The 22,390-nt window shown below is 30.8% G+C and overlaps 1 protein-coding gene across 8 annotated transcripts in view; it reads right to left on the bottom strand.

Moving 5' to 3' along the window:
- Positions 1-22,390, bottom strand: part of LOC135125429 (uncharacterized) — a 127,714-nt gene that overhangs the window by 41,682 nt on the left and 63,642 nt on the right. For all 8 annotated transcript variants that reach the window (XM_064051050.1, XM_064051049.1, XM_064051048.1 and 5 more), the window contains 2 exons: positions 18,961-19,034; positions 12,350-12,454 (listed from right to left, as the gene is read on the bottom strand). In XM_064051050.1, the coding sequence (XP_063907120.1) occupies positions 12,350-12,454; positions 18,961-19,034 (179 nt within the window). The remainder of the gene's footprint in view (positions 1-12,349; positions 12,455-18,960; positions 19,035-22,390) is intronic.

Genomic DNA, 22,390 nt, shown 5'->3' on the forward strand with positions numbered 1-22,390 from the left:
CTCAATTTTCACGTGTTTTTATAAGTTTTGGGATTCGTCGACAGAATCAACTTCCGATGACTTTTTTTTCATTTCATTTTGAAGTTGGTAATTCGTTTGAAGAAAGATTCTTCGATAAATCCTTGGAAAACACATCTTTATGTGTTTTTTGAACGATAACAATCAATTTCGAACCCTACTTTATGTTTCTTTAGAAATTTGCGACTTTTCAGATTCCTTTGCAAAATCATTTTTAGACGATTCTTTGAAAATGAAATTTTCATTTCTGGTTCGACTAGATTTAGAATCTTTCAAATTTTATCCACATTATTCTTTTTTTCTCGAAAAAATTGTGATTTTAGATGATTTTCTTTTAAAATAAAATTCCCAATCTTCTTTTTCAAAATATTTCTGATTTTAGGCGATTTTTATACAAACAAAATTTTCATTTTTCACTTCAGTGGACTTGGAATCTTTTTGGAACCAGCTGTGACTTTAGACAATGCCTCGAAAATAAAATCTTCGTCTGTATTTGGCTAGATTTAGAATATCCTTCAAGTTTTATCCCTATTGTCCATTTTTTCTCGAAAAATTTGTGATTTTAGACGATTTTCTTTAGAAATAAAATCCTCAATCTTCATTTGGTTAGATTTAGAATCTCGGTCAAGCTTTGCGTCTATTATTCTCTCTTTTGAAGCATCTGTGTGAAGACAAAAATTTTATTTTCAACGAATTATCTGAAGAGATTCCTTGAACGTAAAATTTTCGTCGCCTGTTTGCTTAGATTTAGGATCTTCTTCAAATTTTATTTCTATTATTCGTTCTTTAAAACACTTGTGATTTTGGAAGATTTTTGTTGAAATAAAATTTTCATTCTTGACTTCAGTAGACTTATTAGAGTCTCAAATTTGGAACCATTTGTATCTTTAGAAGGTGCTTTTGAAATAAAATCTTCCTCTTTAATTTGACTAGATTTAGAATACCTTCACGTTCTATTCCTATTTTCCCTTTTTTTTTGAAAAATTAGTAATTATAGACGATTTTCTTCAGAAATAAAATCCTCATTGTTCATTTGGTTAGATTTAGAATCTTGTAGAAACTTTCAGATGATTCCTGAAAAAAAATCTTCATCTTTCGTTCGGCTGGATTTAGAATCTCCTTCAAGTTTTATTTTTATTTTTTCTTTCAAAATATTTGTGATTTTAGGCGATTTTTATAGAAATAAAAGTTTCATTCTTTACTTCAGTATACTTATTAGAATCTCGAGTTTTACATTTATTTTTATTCTTTCTTTGAAGCCATCTGTATCTTTAGATGGTGCTTTTGAAAAAAAATCTTTAATTTAACTAGATTTAGAATATCCTTCAAGTTTTATCCCTATTATCCTTTTTTTCTCGAAAAATTTGTGATTTTAGACGATTTTCTTTAGAAATAAAATCCTTAATCTTCATTTGGCTCGATTTAGAATCTCGTTCAAGCTTTGCGTCTATTATTCTTTCTTTTGAAACATCTGTGTGGAGACAAAAATTTTATTTTCAAGGAATTATCTGAAGAGATTCCTTGAAAATAAAATTTTCGTCTTCTGTGTGCTTAGATTTAGGATCTTCTTCAAATTTTATTTCTATTATTCGTTCTTTAAAACACTTGTGATTTTGGAAGATTTTTGTTGAAATAAAATTTTCATTCTTCACTTCAGTACACTTATTAGAGTCTCAAATTTGGAACCATTTGTGTCTTTAGACGGTGTTTTTGAAATAAAATCTTCCTTTTGAATTTCACTAGATTTAGAATATCTTCAAGTTCTATTCCCAGTTTCCTTTTTTTTGAAAAATTAGTAATCATAGACGATTTTCTTCAGAAATAAAATCCTAATTGTTCATTTGGTTACATTTAGAATCTCGTAGAAACTTTCAGATGATTCCTGAAAAAAAATTTTCATCTTTCGTTCGGCTAGATTTAGAATCTCCTTCGAGTTTTATTTTTATTATTTTTTCTTTCAAAATATTTGTGATTTTAGGCGATTTTTACAGAAATAAAAGTTTCATCCTTTCCTTCAGTATACTTATTAGAATCTCGAGTTTTACATTTATTTTTTTCCTTCTTTGAAACCATCTATGTCTTTAGACGGTGCTTTTGAAAAAAAAATCCTCTTTATTTTGGCTAGATTTAGAATATCCTTCAAATTTTATTCTCATTGTCCAATTTTTCTTGCAAAATTTGCGATTTTAGACGATTTTTGGAAATAAAATCCTCAATCTTTATTTGGCTAGATTTAGGGTCTTCATCAAGTTTTATTTCTATTATTCTTTTTTTTTGTAGATTTAGAAGATTTTTATAGAAATAAAATTTTCATTCTTCACTTCAGTCGACTTGAGAGTCTCAAATTTTACATTTATTTTTATTCTTTCTTTGAAACCATCTGTATCTTTAGATGGTGCTTTTGAAAAAAAAATCTTTAATTTCGCTAGATTTAGAATCTCCTTCAAGTTTTATCCTCATTGTCTAATTTTTCTTGCAAAATTTGCGATTTTAGACGATTTTTGGAAATAAAATCCTCAATCTTTATTTGGCTAGATATAGGGTCTTCATCAAGTTTTATTTCTATTATTCATTTTTTTGTAGATTTAGAAGATTTTTATAGAAATAAAATTCTCATTCTTCACTTCAGCCGACTTGAGAGTCTCAAATTTTACATTTATTTTTATTCTTTCTTTGAAACCATCTGTATCTTTAGATGGTGCTTTTGAAAAAAAAAATCTTTAATTTCGCTAGATTTAGAATCTCCTTCAAGTTTTATCCTCATTGTCCAATTTTTCTTGCAAAATTTGCGATTTTAGACGATTTTTGGAAATAAAATCCTCAATCTTTATTTGGCTAGATTTAGGGTCTTCATCAAGTTTTATTTCTATTATTAATTTTTTTGTAGATTTAGAAGATTTTTATAGAAATAAAATTTTCATTCTTCACTTCAGTTGACTTGAGAGTCTCAAATTTTACATTTATTTTTATTCTTTCTTTGAAACCATCTGTATCTTTAGATGGTGCTTTTGAAAAAAAATCTTTAATTTCGCTAGATTTAGAATCTCCTTCAAGTTTTATCCTCATTGTTCAATTTTTGTTGCAAAATTTGCGATTTTAGACGATTTTTGGAAATAAAATCCTCAATCTTTATTTGGCTAGATTTAGGGTCTTCATCAAGTTTTATTTCTATTATTCATTTTTTTGTAGATTTAGAAGATTTTTATAGAAATAAAATTTTCATTCTTCACTTCAGTCGACTTGAGAGCCTCAAATTTTACATTTATTTTTATTCTTTCTTTGAAACCATCTGTATCTTTAGATGGTGCTTTTGAAAAAAAAATCTTCTTTAATTTGGCTAGGTTTAGAATATCCTTCAAGTTTTATCCTTTGCATAAATAGTGATTTTAGACAATTTTCATTTGAAATAAAATCCTCGTTCTTCATTCAAGTTTCCGCGAGATTTAGAATCTTGCTGAAACTTTACCTCTGTTATTCTTACTTTGGAAGCATCTGTGTTTTCAGATGTCTCCTTGGAAACAAAATTTTCATTTTTCGTTTGGCTAGATTTAAAATCTCCTTCAAGCTTTATCTTTACTATTCTTTCTTTCAAAACATTTGCGATTTTAGACGATTTTTATAAGAACAGAATTTTCATTCTTCATTTCAGTAGACTTAGAATCCCCCCAAGTTTTACGCTTACTTTTATCCTTTGTTTGGAACCGTCTGTGTCTTTAGACGATGTCCTGGAAACAGAAGCTTCCTCTACAATTTGGCTAGATTTAGAATATTCTTTAAGTTTAATCCCCATTGTCCTTTTTTTCTTGAAAAATTTTCGATTGCAGAGGATTTTTAGAAATAAAATCCTTAATCTTCATTTGGTTAGATTTAGAATCTCGCTCAAGCTTTACGTATATTATTCTTTGTTTTAAAGCATCTGTTGCTTCAGATGATTCCTGGACAATAAAATTTTCATCTTCTGTTTGCCAAGATTTAGAATCTTCTAGTTTTATTTTTATTATTTTTTTCTTTCAAAACATTTGTTATTTTAGAAAAGTTTTATAGAAATAAAATTTTCATTCTTTATTTCAATAGACTTAAGGTGGATTTCACCAACTTCAATTAAAGTTAAAGATAGAATAAATCCATAGAAACGATTATTATAATGATACGATTGTTTTTAAATTTTCGTTAACTTTAACTGGGGTTGGTGAAATCCACCCTTGGAATCTCAAGTTTTACATTTATTTTTTTTTATTCTTTCTTGGGAACCATCTGTGTCTTTAGACGGTGAATTTAACTAGATTTAGAATATCTTTGAAGTTTTCTCCCTGTTATCATTTCTTTTGAAAAATTTGTGATTTTAGAGGATTTTCTTTGGAAATAAAGTCCTCGTTCTTCAATTGGTTATATTTAAAATCTACTTCAAGTTTCACATATATTTTTGTCTTCTTTGGAAGCAGCTGCATCTTTAAATAGATGATTCCTTGGATATAGAATCTTCATCTTCTGATTGGCTAGATTTAGCATCCCCTTCAATTTCTATCTCTGTTGTCTTTTTTTAACAGTTATGTCTTTAGACGACAGTTGGGAAAAAATCTTCTTTCTTCACTTGGAATTGGATTTACAATTTTCAATTTTACATATATTATCCCTGTTCTAAACTTATCTGGTTTTAGATGACTTTTAATTAAAAAGTACTACCTTTTACATTTGCAGAAATTCTTTGAAAAAAAAAAAGAAACAGCCACGAGTTTGAAAACTGCCCAAAAAGTTAGTACCGAATAGAAAAACAAATCTGGTTCAGATAATCTCCACCAAAGAACATCGTTTCAACATTGGTCTTATTCTTTAGATCTGCGAAATTTGGCAATCACTGACTCACCGCTGCTTTATCGCAAAAATTGCCCGTTGAGTTGAAAACCGCACTATATCGTACAACTTACATCAATCACACCAAACGAACAAAGCACCGCCAACTGCGCTCTTTTCCGAGAAAACTCAAACTGACCACCTCATCAATGCATGAACACAACAATATCAATGCCAGTCGTAAAACCACGAACATTAAATTTTATAGAACGAACGCATCACATACCCACCAACAATAGGCCTACTTTTCCACCACGGTCACTCCAAAAATACCCACCTAAATCAGCAAAATCCAGCCACCCTCACTCACTCCGAAAACCGCTCAACTTCCACAGCCACCGCGACCAACTATCAGCCCGCCGACCAAAACAGATCATAGGAAGCGTCCCACTACTCTTCCGGCTCCGGAGAGGGAGCGGCGCCACCGGAGCGTGTCCGGAGCCCGCTCCTTAAACCCAACAACGACTCCACATAATGCCCCCGGTTACGCAACCCGCATTGTGCGGCGGCAATTTGGGGACGCGCTTACGCAACGGCCTTCGGGACTCGGGCGGAGGCGTGAGAAAGAGCGCCGACGGGAAGACACGTCTTCGGGGGGTGTTGGGGCGGTCAACGAAAGGATAGGTCGCGATGGAGGTGCCTGCGGCGCCGACGAAAAATCGATTCACGATGAATCGGAAGTGGAGGATTCTAGGTCGAATCGGAGCACGTGGAGATATGGTTGTCACGGAATCAAAGGCTGTGTCCGGGATGTGACGGTTCGAACTTACGCTTTTGTCTCCTCTTCGTGAATAGCCTCGGTGCCAGGGTCCGTTTTTTCTTGGAGAGGGCGGCCACGAGTTTGTGGGCACAGGTGAAGCAGCGGAGTTTCATTTGGGTGTTTTTTTGTGCCGGGAACTTTTAATTGGGGCTCGCGAGGCTACTTCGGGTATGGATTTTTCCGGGCGACTGTGGACGCGTAATATCTTGGTGAAGTTGGCGGAACTAATGCGTCTGGCACACCTTCGTTTTATTGTCTTTCGCTTCTTTGATTGGCCTTTATTGGAGCTTTTAAATTAAAGTCGGCGGGTGCTGGATGTGCGGTAGGGTGAGGTGGGCTAAGTGCGCGCGGGGTCCGAAAACGTGTATTGATATTTAGGCGCACCTCAGAAATCTCTAATTACTCCGTACCACGAATGAGCAATTTTCGCTTATTAATATTACCTATGCTGCGATGTAGGGAAATGTGGAGCTTTTAATTTTCCACTTTTAATTGCTGCTTCGTAGCAATTAAACCTTGGGAAAGTCGTTATGCGGAAAAGTAATGAGTCTGCGTTCAACTAGAAAAATAAAAAAGGGTTTTATTGATGTTGGCGCGGGACGAGAATTTTTAGTAGCTGTGTAAACAGGAGTATTGATGTTAACATTAGAGAGAAATATGGAAGGTGTGTTTGCTTAAATTATACTGTGTATATATATGGTGTAAAAGGGTTTGTACAGTGTAATGAGTATTAATTTGAGATGATGGTCGACGTTTTGTTCCCGGATGCGAGGCTTTGTTTTTATAAAATGTGCAGGGAAAATGCTGGTTCAGGATTTTTTAAACTTTTAACACTATTTAAAAAAAGGCTCTCGACACAGTAAAAAAAAATGTAGTTATTCTGGAAAATTCGTTCGGTAATAAATTTTTCCTATTATTTGCGTTTTCTTGTAATTTCTAAACTTTTAATTTTCATTTAAAATATTTGACCTATAGTTGCTAAACATTTTTATGTTATTTGAAGATCTTGTCATTATTCCTTGCCTTTCAAATTTTATCTAAATATATGTTTGTTTTTAATAAATTTTGCCTCAAGATTTTTTCCAAATTTTCTGATAAATTCATATATTTATTTCAACATTTTAAGTTTTCATTAAAAATTTTGATTTTCTTCAAGATCTTTTCGATAGTTTTCTGCAGTCTATCAAAAGTATCAAGATTTTTTGTTTGGACTTCAAAAATTCAAGATTCAATCTAAATCTTTCCCTTTGACTTCTCTCTGGACGTCTTTATTTTTCTGGCATTTGAATATTCTTTGTCTGAATTTTAATTCAAAGTTTTAACTTCTTATTTGAAGTATTTGGGTTCTGAACTTCTTTTTCATTATTCCTCACGTTTAAAACTTTTTCTAAATACTTTTTATGTTTTTGTACTAAACTTCTTATCTAAAGGTATTAGATTTTTTCGAAAATTTGTTTTTTTAATCATGGTCTGTTTTCATATGAATTTATCAACATTTTCCAAAATTTTAACTTTAAAAATTTCGATTTCTTTTCAAGATCTTTTCGATAGTTTCCTCGAATGTGTTTGTATCAAGATCTTAATTTCCCTTAGTTTAGATATCAAGAATTCAAGATTCAATCTCAATTTTTTAATGTATCAATTTTGGACTTTTTCAATTTTTCCATTCTTCAAAATTTCGATTTCTCGATTTTTCATTCTTCGATTTCTCAATTTTCCGATGTTTCAATGATATGATTCCTGAATTTTTGTCCTCTTCAATTTTACGATTTTTTTAATTTTTCAAATTTTGACGTTTCTAAATTTTCAGTTTTCCGATTTCTGAACTAATCTTTTTTTAAATTTTTTTTTGATTTCTCTTCAAGATCTTTTCGATAGTTTTCTCCAGTCTATCAAAAGTATAAAGATTTTTTTCTTTGGACTTCAAGAACTCAAGATGCAATCTAAATCTTTCCCTTTGACTTCTCTCTGGACGTTTTTATTTTTCTGGCATTTGAATATTCTTTATCTGAATTTTAATTCAAAGTTTTAATTTCTTATTTAAAGTATTTGGATTCTGAACTTTGTTTTCATTATTTCTCACGTTTCAAACTTTTTCTAAATACGTATTTTTTTTTTTTTTGTACTAAACTTCTCATCTATTAGTATTAGATTTTTTTCCAAAAATTGTTTTTTAATCATGGTCTGTCCCCATGTGAATTTATCAACATTTTCCAAAATTTTAACTTCTCATTAAAAATTTCGATTTCTTTTCAAGATTTTTTCGATAGTTTCCTCGAATGTGTTTGTATCAAGATCTTAATTTCCCTTAGTTTAGATATCAAGAATTCAAGATTCAATCTCAATTTTTCTATATTTCAATTTTGGACTTTTTCAATTTTTCCATTCTTCAAAATTTCGATTTCTCGATTTTTTATTTTTCGATTTCTCAATTTCCGATGTTTCAATGATACGATTCCTGAATTTTTGTCCCCTTCAATTTTACGATTTTTTAATTTTTCAAATTTTGACGTTTCCAAATTTTCAGTTTTCCGATTTCTGAACTAATCTTTTTTTTATTTTTTTTTTATTTCTCTTCAAGATCTTTTCGATAGTTTTCTCCAGTCTATCAAAAGTATCAAGATTTTTTTTCTTTGGGCTTCAAGAACTCAAAATGCAATCTAAATCTTTCCCTTTGACTTCTCTCTGGACGTTTTTATTTTTTTGGCATTTGAGTATTCTTTGTCTGAATTTTAATTCAAAGTTTTAATTTCTTATTTAAAGTATTTGGATTCTGAACTTTGTTTTCATTATCCCTCACGTTTCAAACTTTTTCTAAATACTTTTTATTATTTTTTTGTACTAAACTTCTCATCTAAAGGTATTAGATTTTTTAGAAAATTTATTTTTTTAATCATGGTCTGTTTTCATATGAATTTATCAACATTTTCCAAAATTTTAACTTTAAAAATTTCGATTTCTTTTCAAGATCTTTTCGATAGTTTCCTCGAATGTGTTTGTATCAAGATCTTAATTTCCCTTAGTTTAGATATCAAGAATTCAAGATCCAATCTCAATTTTTCAATATTTCAATTTTGGGATTTTTTCAATTTTTCCATTCTTCAAAATTTCGATTTCTCGATTTTTTATTTTTCGGTTTCTCAATTTTCCGATATTTCAATGATACGATTCCTGAATTTTTGTCGTCTGCAATTTTACGATTTTTTAAATTTTCAAATTTTGACGTTTTTAAATTTTCATTTTCCCGATTTCTGAACTAATCTTTTTTTTAAATTTTTTCATTTCTTGGCTACGTAAAATTCGATTTTTTCAATTCTTCAATTTTTCGATTTTTCGGGTTTTTTGATTTTTCAATCTTACGATTTTGTAAGCTTACGATTTTTCGACTTTGCTTTTTTAGTTATTCGATTTCTCACTTTTCGAATTTTTTAATTTCTCAATATTTTGGATATTTCTTCAGGTTTGGGATTTTTCAATATTTCGACTTTTGGACTTGTTTTATACTTCTATTTCCCGAGTTTTCAGTTCTTCTATATTTCAATTTTCCGAATTTTTAGATTTAAGGTTTTTCCAATTTTTCTTTTTTAAAATTTTTCGATTTTTCAATTTTTTGACTTTTAATTTATCAATTTTTCAATTTTTAACTTTTCTCCTCGGTTTTTCACTCCTCGATTTCTGGATACTCTGATTTTTCGATTTCTCGATGTTACATTTTTTAAATTTTTCGATGTTTCGATTTTTGAATTTCTCGGTTTTTCGATTTTTTACTTTTGGGCTTCGCAATTTTTCGATTTTTTATTTTTTGGATTTTCAGTTTTTCGTATGTTAATTTAAACATTAGATTTTTCAATTTTTTGACTGTTTTATATTTAGATTTCTCAATTTATTCAACTTTTCGATATTTTAATTTGTCAGTTTTTAAAATTCTAGATTTTTGAATTTCTCGAGTTTCCAGTTCTTCTATAATTTTATTTTTCAATTTTCCGAATTTTTTAATTTTCGATTTTTCAATTTTTTGAGATCTCGATTTATCAAGGTTTGGATGTTTCGATGTTTTGATGTTCTATTTCTCGTTTATTAATGTTTCCATTTTTTGCTATTTCGGTATCTAAATTTTTCGATGTCTCAGTTTTTGAATTTTTCGATCTGTCAGTTTTTCGATTTTTACTTTTCGGCTTTTCAATTTTTCGATGTTTCGATTTTTCAATTTTCCAATTTTTTAAATTTTCGAGTTTCAATTTCTCGATTTGTTGATTTTTCAGTTTTTCGATTTTTAAATTTTAAATTTTAGATTTAAATTTTTTAATTTTTCAAGTTTTGGCGGTTCTGAATTTTCAGTTTTCCGATTTCTCAAGTAATCTATTTTTGATTTTCCCAATTCTCGACTTCCCAAAGTTTCGATTTTTCAGTTTTTCAATTTTTCGATTTTCGAAGTTTGCAGTTTTTCGACTCTGGTGTTTTGACTTTCCGATTTCCCAATTTTTTAATTTCCCGATTTTTGGATATTTCCTTCAATTCAGTGCTTTTTCAGTTTTTCGAATCTTCAATTTTTTTTTATTTTTCAATTTTTCGACTGTTTTATACTTCGATTTCTCAATTTTTCAACTTTTCGATATTTTAACTTTCCAATTTTTAAAATTTTAGGTTTTTCGATTTCTCGAGTTTTCAGTTACTTCTATATTTCAATTTTCAGAATTTTTAAATTTTCGATTTTTCAATTTTTCCATGTTTTTCAATTATCCGGTTGTTCAATTTATAATTAAAGATTTAATTCTTAGTTAAACAAAAAAATTGTTGCATTCAAAATCGAGTGAAATATGTGAGATGTGATATTATGTTTGTAAATCGAAGCATCCAAATAATAACTACTATTTCCCGCAAAAATGTCTGTGGATCAAACAAGTTCTCAGGCGACGAGTTTTCTCCAATGTGTTAAGTATCAATGTCTTAATTTCCTGTTGTTTAGACTTCAAGAATTCAAGATTCAAAGTTTTTTCTTTGACTTATTTCTAAAAATCTTTAAATTTAATTTTCTGTCTTTGAATATTCGTTCTCAGAATTTTTCTTCATTTTAATTTTAAAATGTTTCGGTCACTGTCATTATTTTTCATGTTTCAAACTTATTCCAAAATTTGTCTTTTAATTATTATCATCATTCTGTTCTCTTATGAATTCGTAAACATTTTCCAAAAGTTCTGATTAAAAATTTCCATTTTTTTCAAGATCCTCGAAAGTTTTCTGCAATGTGTCAGATATTTAGATCTTTCTAAACATCTTTATTTTATTTTTCTAATATGTGAATATTACTTTATTTTAATTTTCATTTTAAAATATTTGGGTTCCGTTTGCTAGAAATGTTGACTTTTTTGGTAATTATTCCTAAATATTATTTTTTTTTACTAAACTTTTCATCACTAAGTCACCAAGTTTTAAGATATTAACTTCCTTTAAGATTAGACTGTTAATTTTTTTATAAATAATAATGTTTTTATTTATTTTGGCTTATTAATTTTTGGCTTTCAACAAGTTAAAATTTTGATACTTTTTTCAAAATATCGTCATTATTTTTCGTGTTTCAAATTTTTTCTGAAAGTATTTCCTTTTATTAATTTTGAGCTTTTCATCACTTAGTAGAGCCTGTCCTCAAAAGTTGAGATTTTTTTCTAAAATTTCTCTTTTTTAATGATCAATTTTTCATAAGATTATACGCTTTTCAAAATTTGAACCATTTCTCCAAATTTTGACTTCTTTTCAAGAGAGACGTCAAGGTTATAAGATCCAATCAAAAATGTTCTTAATTTTTTCTGGACAATTTTTTAATTGATTTTGAACTTTTCGTTACTTCCGAATCTATCGTCAAAAGTTACGACTTTATTTCTAAAATTTATTTTTTTAATGATCAATTTTTCACAAGATTGTATACGCTTTTTTCAAAATTTGAATTTATTTCTCAAAATTTCGATTTCCTTTCAAGAGGCTGTGGATATTGTTGTTCAAGACATAAAATTTTAAGGTCTAACGTCCTTTGGGTTTAGACTTCAAGGTTTTTTAAGATCCAACTGTTTTGGTTGAAATTTTCGGATTTTAACAAGTTAAAATTTTGATGTTTTATAAAAAATGTTGTAGTTATGTTTCGTGTTTTTAATTTCTTTTTTTGAATATTTGTTTTATTAATTTTGAACTTCTCATCACTTCGTGTCTTCCCTAAAGGTATTAATTTTTTCCAAAATTTGTTGTTCTCACATGAATCCATAAACTTTTTTTCAAAATCATGATCTCATTAAAAATATTGATTTATTTTCAATATCTCGATCATCTCCACTCTAATTTTTGAATTATTTATTTTTAAACATGAATTAGCATGACATTGTTAAAGCGTCAAAAAAGCGCCAACAGTGACGTATTTTTATAAACCCGGACACACGGTATCCAATAATTAGAGCACCCAGAAAAAAAAACAATAAATTCTTTTCAACGTTGCCAACAATCCATTGAAACCTTCACAATTCCAACCCATCCGACACAATGCCCAGCTCTGCAAATCCATCACGAACAATCCATTTATTTCTTTGTCTAGGTAAAACTCGCTGCAATCGCGCCCGATTTCCCCATTCCATCAAACTCCGTATCATTAGCAAAACGTCCATCACGAACGACAGACTGGATTTCAGCCAACAAAAACCGTCGACAAATAAACAAATACAGGTAAATTCAACTCACCGTTTACACCGTTGTTGGCGTTTCCGTTGACTTTCGCTGTTTGCTGATCGTTGGCCGTTTCGACGGTCTTCGACGAAGTCACAGTGTACGAGGTGACGCTCGATTCTGCAAAAGGACGGAAATTGCTTGTATTTTGTGGATGGCGATTCGTTACGGGATGAAGATGGACGGGAATGTGGAGTGCAAGGTCTCGTTGAAAAAGGTGATTTTTTGAAAGCAAGGCGCAAATAATCGGGCTTGGCGGAGCGTGAAAGGATTTTTCTTGGATTGAGGAGATTTTTATGTCGGGGAGGATTTTTATGGAATTGTTGGTGCATTAAAGTCGGGTGTTGGGAAGGAGGAAATAATTTAGTGCTGGAGTGGCAGATGACAAGTGGACGAGGAAATTGGATTAAAACATTTACTAGTTGTGGTCTAGGTTTCAGGAGGTGACAGACGGTTTGATAGCAGTATCACACGAGTTGTTAATTCGCCTGTTTAACAGTTTAATTCTAGAGATTTTAATTTATTATTAAATTCTGACTTCAAAACTTCAACTCTACCCTCAAAATCTTTCACCCAAAATTTTTTGACTTATTGCTCAACAGCTTCTTTTATTTTTCTAGTATTTCAATTTTTTTTGGAAATTTTACCTTATTTTTCAAAATCTCATTTTTTCCTGTTTCAAATTTATCCTGAAGATGTTTTTATCAATTCTAGAAAAGTTCAAATTTGTTTCTAATTTTGGAAGGTGTTAAAACCCATTCAAAAATTTTATTTTCCAACATTTTTATATTTTTTCCCGAAATTTCACTTCAAAATTTTATTATATTTATTTTTTTCGAATATCTGTCAACAAGCTAAAATTTTGACTTTTTTTTCCAAGTCTCATGTTTCAGTTTTTTGCTGAAGATTTTTGTATTAATTTTTAACTTTTCATTGCTTCGAGTCTGTTCAAAAGTTACGATTTTTTTTATTAATAATAATCAATTTTTCATAATATTATAGGCTTTTTCAAAATTTGAATTGTTTCCCAAAATTGACTTCCTTGTAAGAACCTTTCGATATTTTTGTCCAAGACATCAAGTTTTAAGTTCTTAATTTCCTTTAACTTTTTAAAAAGTTTTCGTTTTGATTTATTGCTCAACATCTTCGCTTTATTTTTTAGGATTATAATATTTCATTTTAAAATTTTACTTTATTTATTTATTTTTAAAAATTTTTGACTTTCACAAGTTAAAATTGTGACTTTTTTTCAAAATCTTGTCGTTATTTTTCCCGTTTCATATTTTTTCTGAACATCTTTTTATTAAGTTTGAACTTCTCATCAGTTCGAGTCTGTCTTTAAAAGTTTTTTTTTTCTAAAATTTGTTTTTTTAATGATAAATTTTTCGTAATGTTAATTATACGCGTTTTTCAAAATTTGAATTATTTTTCAAAATTTCGACTTCCTTTCAAGGGCCTTTGGATATTTTTGTCAAGACAAACTCAACTTCTTCACTAATTTGTTAGAACTTTAATTTTTTTTTCGAAATTTTTACTTTTTGAAATTTTTGGCTTTTAACAAGTTAAAATTTTGATATTTTTTCAAAATGTCATTATTTTTCGTGTTTCTAATTTTTTCCGAATATTTTTTTTTAATTTTGAATTTTCCATTTCTTCGATTCTGTCTTCAAAAGTTAAGATTCTTTTCTAAATTTTTTTTAACTCAATATTTTCACTTCATTTTTCTAGGATTTCAATATTTTTTCTCCAAATTTCACTTCAAAATTTTATTATACTTATTTTTTTCGAATAACTGTCTTCAACAAGCTAACATTTTGACTTTTTTTTTCAAAGTCTCATGTTTCAATTTTTTGCTGAAGATTTTTGTATTAATTCTAACTTTTCATTGCTTCGAGTCTGTCTTCAAAAGTTACGATTTTTTTTTTATTAATAATAATCAATTTTTCATAATATCATAGGCTTTTTTCAAAATTTGAATTCAACAGTTTTCGTTTTGATTTATTGCTCAACATCTTCGCTTTATTTTTTAGGATTATAATATTTTCCTCGAAATTTCATTTTAAAATTTTACTTTATTTATTTTTTGAAAATTTTGACTTTCACAAGTTAAAATTGTGACTTTTTTCAAAATCTTGTCGTTATTTTTCCTGTTTCATATTTTTTCTGAATATTTTTTTATTAATTTTGAACTTCTCATCAGTTCGAGTCTGTCCTTAAAAGTTTTTCTTTTCTAAAATTTGTTTTTTTAATGATAAATTTTTCGTAATGTTAATTATACGCGTTTTTCAAAATTTGAATTATTTTTCAAAATTTTGACTTCCTTTCAAGGCCTTTGGATATTTTTGTCAAGACAAACTCAACTTCTTCACTAATTTGTTAGAACTTTAATTTTTTTTTTTCGAAATTTCAGTTATTTTTTACTTTTTGAAATTTTTTGCTTTTAACAAGTTAAAATTTTGATATTTTTTCAAAATGCCGTCATTATTTTTCGTGTTTCTAATTTTTTCCGAATATTTTTTTTTTTAATTTTGAATTTTCCATTTCTTCGAGTCTGTCTTCAAAAGTTAAGATTCTTTTCTAAATTTTTTTTAACTCAATATTTTCACTTCATTTTTCTAGGATTTTAATATTTTTTCTCGAAATTTCACTTCAAAATTTTATATTTATTTTTTTTCAAGCTAAAATTTTCACATTGAAGATTTTTTTATTAATTTTGAACTTTTCATTGTTTCGAGTCTCTTCAAAAGTTTTTTCCAAAATTTTGTTTTTTTAATAATCAATTTATCATAAGATTATTATAGGCTTTTTTCAAAAATTGAATTAATTCTCAAAATTTTGATTTCATTTTAAGAACTTTTCGATATTATTGTTCGAGATATTAAGTTTTCACATTTCAATTTTCTTTAACTTTAGTTAGAAAGTTTTAAGATCCAATCAAAGTTTCCGTTTTAGTTTGTTTCTCAACGTTCTCTTTATTTTTCTAGCTTTTTTTTAGAAATTTGATTAGAATTTTATTTTAATCATTTATTTTTGGAATATTTGGGTCAAAACAAGTTAAAATTTTCAACACCTCGTGATTTCTCGTGCCTCAATTTTTTTCCGAAAATTTGTAAAATTAAAATTTAGAACTTTTCCTCACTTCAAGCCTGACCTTAAAAGTTCAGTTTTTTTTCCAAATTTGTTTTTTTAATGATCAATCATAAGAATAAACAAATCTTTTTTTTCAAAATTTAAATTATTTTTTATAATTTTGACTTACTTTCAAGAGGCTATTGACATTTTTATTCAAGACATCTAGTTTTAAGACCTTAATTTCCTGTAAGATTAGGTTTTAAGATCCAATAAAAAATTTTCGTTTTGATTTATTGCTCAACATCTTCACTTTATTTTTTATTTCATTTTTTTATTTACTTTTTGAAGCTTTTGGCTTTCAACAAGTTAAAATTTTGACTTTTTTCAAAATCTCGTCATAATTTTTCGAGTTACAAATTTTTTCTGAAGATTTTTTTAAACTTGTTTTTCTTAATGATCGATTTTTTGTAAGAGTATATTTCTTTTTTTCAAAAGATCAACGTATTTCTTAAAATTTTGACTTATTTTGGAAAGTATTTCTATATTTGTTTCCGAGGCATCAAGTTTTAAGATCTTAATTTCCTTTAAGTTTAGACTTCAAGGTTTTAACATCCAGTCAAAAGTTTTCCTTTTGATTTATTCCTTAACATCTTCACTTTATTTTTTAGGATTTTACTAGTTTCCTCGAAATTTCATTTTAAAATATTACTTATTTATTCATTTTTTGAAATTTTTCACTTTCACAATTGTAACTTTTTTTCAAAGTCTCGTCATTATGTTTCGTGTTTCATATTTTTTATGAACACCTTTTATTAATTTTGAACATACGCTTTTTTCAAAATTTGAATTATTTTTCAAAATTTTGATTCCTTTCAAGGGCCCTTGGATATTTTTGTCCCAGACATCAAATTTTAAGGCTTTCACTTCCTGTAAGATTAGACTTCCAAGGTTTTAAGATCCAATCAAAAGTTTCTTTTTTGATTTATTGCTCAACTTCTTCACTAAGTTTTTAGGACTTTAATATTTTTTCTCGAAAATTCACTTACTTTTTTTTAATTTTTGGCTTTTAACAAGTTAAAATTTTGACAGATTTTTTGAAAGTTAAGAATTTTTTCTAATTTTTTTTTTAAGATCATACGCTTATTTCAATATTTGAATCATTTCTCAAAATTTTGACTTCGAAATTTCACTTCAAAATTTTTTATATTTATTTTTTCAAATATTTGTCTATAACAAGCTAAAATTTTGACTTTTTTCAAAATCTCGCCATTATTTTCTGTTTCAAATTTTTTCCAAAGATTCTTTCATTAATCATCGCTTTAAGTCTGTCTTCAAAAGTTAAAATTTATTTCCAAAATTTGTTTTTTTGATGATCAATTTATCATAACATTATTATACTTCGGCTTTTTTTCAAAAAGTGAATTATTTCTCAAAATTTTGATTTCCTCTTAAGAACCTTTCAATATTATCGTCCAAGTTATCAAGTTTTCGCATTAAGACTTTCTTTAACTTTAGCTGGAAAGTTTTCGTTTTAATTTTTTCCTCAACATTTCTCGCATTTTTTTTTTTTTCAAAATCTGACTAGAATTTTATTTTATTCATTTATTTTTGGAATATTTGAGTTTAAGCAGATTTTTTTCCAAACCTCGTAATTTTTCGTGTCAAATTTTTTCTGAGAATTTTTAAAATTAATTGAACACTTTTCATCACTTCAAGCCTGACCTTAAGAGTTCAATTTTTTTTAAACTTGTTTTTTAATGATCAATTTTTCATGAGATTAAACAAAGCCCTTTTTCAAAATTTTAATTATTTCTCAAAATTTGGCTTATTTTCAAAAGCCTATTGACATTTTTATCCAAGACATCAAATTTTAAGACCTTAACTTCCATTAAGTTTAGGTTCTAAGATTCAATAAAAATTTTCGTTTGGATTTATTGCTGAACATATTCACTTTATTTTTTTTCTAATTTATTTACTTTTTAAATTTTTGACTTTCAACAAGTTAAAATTTTGACTTTTTTTTTAATCTGGTAATTATTTTTCGAGTTGAAGTTTTTTTCTGAAGATATTTTTTAACTTGTTAATGATCAATTTTTTGTAAGATTATAGTTTTTTTTTAAATTCAATTTATTTGTCAAAAATGTTGACTTCTTTTCAAGAGTCTTCGGATTCAATATTTTCACCTCTTTTCAGTATTTTAATACCTTTCCTCGAAATTTCGGTTCCAAATTTCATTTTGTTTATTAATTTTTTGCAGTTTTTCGCTTTTTTTTTCAAAACGCCGGCATTATTTTCATATTTCAAATTTTTTCCGATCATTTTTTTTATTAATTTTGAACTTTTCATCACTTCAAGTCTCCGCAAAAGTTTTTTTTTTTAATTTGTCCTTTCTTAATGATGACTTTTTCAAAGGATTATACCTTTTTCAAAATTTGAATTAAAAAAAAATTGAGTTCCTTTTAAGAAGCCTTTCGATATTTTTATCCAAGACATCAAGTTTTAGATCTTAGCTCCTGAAATTTCACGTCAAAATTCAGTTTTATTTATTTTTTGAAATTTTTGGCTACTAACAAGTTAACATTTTAACATTTTTTTCTTCAAAATCTCGTAATTGTGTTTCTTGCTTCTAATGAACTCTTTTTTATTATTAATTTTGAACTTTTCATCATTTAGAGCCTGTCCTTGAATTTTTTTTTCCAAAATTTGTTTTTTAACAATTAATTTTTCATATTATACGCTTTTTCAAAATTTGAATTTATTTTCCAAAATTTTAACGTCCTTTTAAGTACTTTTCCATATTTTTGTCAAAAACATCAAGTTTTAAGATCTTAACATTAACTTCCTTTAAATTTGGACTTCAAAGTTTTAAGATACAATCAAAAGTTTTCGTTTTGATTTATTGCTCAAAATTTTCACTTTGTTTTTTAAGATTGTAATGCTTTCTCTCGAAATTTCATTTCCAAATTTTATTTTATTTATTCATTTTTTTAAATTTTTGGCTTTTAGCAGGTTTAAATTTTTTTGTTCAAATTTTTTTTTAAGTTAAGGTTTGTTTTATTTGTCTTTTCTTAATGATACATTTTTCAAAATATTATACGCCTTTTTCAAAATTTTAATTATTTAAAAAAAATTTTGAGTTCTTCTCAAGAGCTTAAAAGTTTTCAGGTCTTAGCTCCTGAAAGTTTAGACTTCCAAGGTTTTAAAATCCAATCAAAAGTTTGCGTTTTGATTTATTATTGTTCAAAATCTTCGCTTTATTTTTTAAAATTTTAAATTTTGACATTATGTTGTAATTTCGTCATTATTTTTTCTGAAAATTGTATTTATTTATTTTAAACTTTTCATCACTTCTGAGTTTTTTTTTAATCATGATATAAGTGGTTTTTCAAAAGATCATCGTAATTTGTCCTAAATTGGGCTGAAGATCTTGACGTTCTTTGCAGGAACTTGCCTTTATTCTAGCCCAACACTTTCCCTAATTGTTTTAAAATTTTTTAGTAATTCTGAACTTCTGCCTTTATATAATAAATACAATACATAATAAAAACACTCACTTTTCACAGTCTCCGAGTGTGTCTCCTGGTGCACGGTCTTGTACTGCCTCCTCTTCGGCGACCCGTTGACGTCCCTGCAAAAAATCGATTAAATCGATTACATAATCGCTAATCGATCGCGTCCCATTCGCAGGCATGTGCACATTGTAGTCCGTGTCGGATATTGTCATGTCAGTCGGATCAGAGGATTTCTGCTTGGGAGGTTTTAGGGTCACCGGGAGTGACGGATGGGCGAGGCGGCATCATGTGGGCACATCGGATCGCATCAGATCGCTCCTACGTCACCTTATTTATTTTTACGTCGCATCGTTGCCAATCCGACTTTCGGATGGACGGGACGGACGAATTTTTTTCGGCTTTTATTCGCGATGACGGTAATGGATGGGTATGGGTCGGTTTATCGCGGCGGATCTGGATGGGGGAGGAAATCGCGACAAAGGGACGACGGAGGCGGAAAATACTCAAAGTGGGTGATGTAAGAGGGTTATTTGGTTATGGTGGAGGTGGGCGGCGTGGGAGCGGTGATTGCATTTGGTGCAACGGGGAGAGGAAGGGCAAGGTCGTGGCTAACTGCGGGATTGTTTAAAATTCTGATGTTTATTTTGCTATGAAACTGAATTTGTTTTAGTTTTTTAAAAACTGGGCTTCTTGCCTAAAAATCCTTGGAAAATTTTCGAGGGTGGTCAAGAAATCCTCGAATTTCGGAGAATTGACAAACTGAGCTTTTGGAAAAGTTATCCAAAAATTCTCAAAAAAGTTAAAAAGTAGGAATTTCGGCAGAAACGTAGCGAAAAAATGATTTTTGGATGTCAAAATTTACAAGAAAGTGCCTTTAAACTATTTCGAAATTGGTCGAAAATGTCAAAAGTAATGAAAAACTGAGCTTTTGAAAAAGTTGTCCAAAGATCCTAAAAAATTCTGAAATGTATTCTGGTTCATAAATATAGTTTTATAGTCCCGGACCAAAATTTCAGAAAAATTGGGTTTGAAAGTGAGATTTAGAAAAAATCCCATAAGTTCCAATACATAATTCTGTGGGTATCGTTGGTGATTTAAAAGCGACGGTACGGTTTTTAGATTTTATTTCGTTGTTTACTGTTCGAGGGTGCCAGGGAGAAGGAAGGGTGTTTAAAATGGTACACAGGTAAGCTCGGTTTCGAAGAGGTGGAAGTAGGTAAAAACGGAGTTTAGAAAATTCTAGAAGGGAAAAGAGAAAGTATGTAGGAGCGTAGGGCAGGTAGACGAAGGATAGGAAGTATTTACATTTTTACAATTATTTGAATGCGCTCAGGTAGAACACCTGATTTTGTGGGAACGGTTGTTCCTACAGTACCCCCCTGCTAGTGTTTTTTTTTTTATGAAAAACCGCTTTGCAGGCGCTCAGGGAAGCGCACCCGTCTTCCTGACCTCGTGGTCCTCGTCGTTGTGGAAGCTGGCATCTCGTCGTCGTCGTGGGGTTGATCTGCGAAGGGCGCTGGTTCGTCTGTTGTGGGCGTCGTCCTCGTAGTGTCGCGGCCAAACTCTGACGTGGGCGTGTCGTCACTGAGTATGTACGCGGGTTTGAGCCGATCTATTGAAACGGTGACATCTCGACCCTTGATGTTGACGACGAACGTTTTCGCAGATCGCCTGACGACTCTGAACGGACCGTCGTATGGCTGTTGAAGCGGCTGCTTGGGACCGTCGTGGCGTACAAAAACTTGTTCTGACGTGGCGAGATCTTTGAAAATGAAGGTCTTCTTTGTTCCATGCCGTGTTCCCTCACATGGCTTCAAGTTACGCACGTGTTGACGTAACTCTTTGACGAAGTTTGCGGTGCTGTTGTCTGCGCTGTTTTCGTCGCGTGGGATGCCTAGGAATTCACCGGGCAGGCGGAGAGGTTGGCCATATACGAGCTCCGCGGAGGAACCCTGGAAGTCTTCTTTCCATGCTGCTCGAATGCCGAGCATGACGGTGGATAGGGCTTCAGTCCAGCGATTATTCTGGTGGCACATGATTGCCGCTTTTAACTGTCTGTGTAGGCGTTCAACCATTCCGTTGGCTGAGGGGTGGTAGGCTGTAGTTCTCAAATGAGTGGTTCCTAATAAACAATTTAGTTGTTTAAATAGGTACGACTCGAATTGTCTACCTTGGTCGGTGGTTACTCGTAGCGGGGTGCCGAATCGTGCGATCCATGTGTCGTAAAAAGCTCGTGCCACGGTTGCTGCTTCCTGGTCGCTAATGGGTACGGCTTCTGGCCAGCGGGTGTACCGATCTACCATGGTAAGGCAGTAACGATAACCCTCTGAGTGTGGCATAATTACTATGTCCAAGTGCACGTGCTCAAACCTCGCTGATGGTGGCGAGAATGTACCGATGGGCGAAGAGACATGGCGTGAGATTTTCGAACGCTGACACTCTACGCAGTTGCGGGCCCATTCTCGACAATCTGATTTGACCGATGGCCAGACGTAACGTTGCGTCACCAGTTTTACGGTGGCTTTAACGCCTGGATGGGATAGACGATGAATCGACTCGAATGCAGCTCGGCGAAATGACTCGGTGACGTAAGGACGCGCTGTTCGCGTGGAGACGTCGCAGAGTACCGATACGTCGCAGCCTGGGATTCGTACCAGTTTGAGCTGCAGGCCTGTATTACCTGTTCGAAATCTCTCGAGTTCCTCATCCTGCTGTTGTGCTGCTGCCAGAGCTTGGAAATCAATCGAGGTTTCCACAGCCTCGATGCGAGAAAGAGTATCTGCGACAACATTTTCGTTCCCTGCTATGTGGCGAATGTCAGTCGTGAATTGACTGATGAAGTCCAGGTGTCGTATTTGGCGGGGCGAGGACTCGGTATTCTTCTTCTGAAAGGCATACGTGATTGGCTTGTGGTCTGTGTAGATGGTGAAAGACCGCGCCTCTACCATATGCCTAAAATGTTTGACTGCGAGATAAATGGCTAGTAGTTCTCGATCATAAGCCCCGTAGTTTGACTCGGTGGGACTCAGTTTTTTGGAAAAGAAGTCCAACGGTTGCCAGTGACCGTCGACCTTCTGCTGGAGGACTGCTCCGACGGCGAAATCTGACGCGTCCGAAAAAATAGCTAATGGTGCGTTTGGCTCGGGATGTGCCAATAATGTGGCTCCGGCGAGGCTCTCCTTGCACGCCTCGAATGCGGCCACCGTTGCTGGTGTCCAGTTGACCGGAGTTTTTCCTTTGACGTTGCCCTGGAGGAGGTCGTTCAAAGGTGCTTGCGTCTCTGCCGCCTTAGGTAGGAATCTTCTGAAAAAATTCAACATACCCAAGAACTGACGCAACTTTTTTATTGTATTTGGCTGCGGGAAGCTGCGGATTGCTTCGACCTTTTCTGGAAGTGGACGTGTACCTGCGCCGGAAACGAGATATCCTAAAAATTTGACCTCTGGCTGGCCGAAGACGCATTTCATGGGAT

Source organism: Zophobas morio, unplaced genomic scaffold (genome assembly GCF_036711695.1).
Source record: "Zophobas morio isolate AGI-343-1 ecotype UQ-CSIRO unplaced genomic scaffold, CSIRO_AGI_Zmor_V1 ptg000008l, whole genome shotgun sequence".
Taxonomy (NCBI): Eukaryota; Metazoa; Arthropoda; class Insecta; order Coleoptera; family Tenebrionidae; genus Zophobas; species Zophobas morio.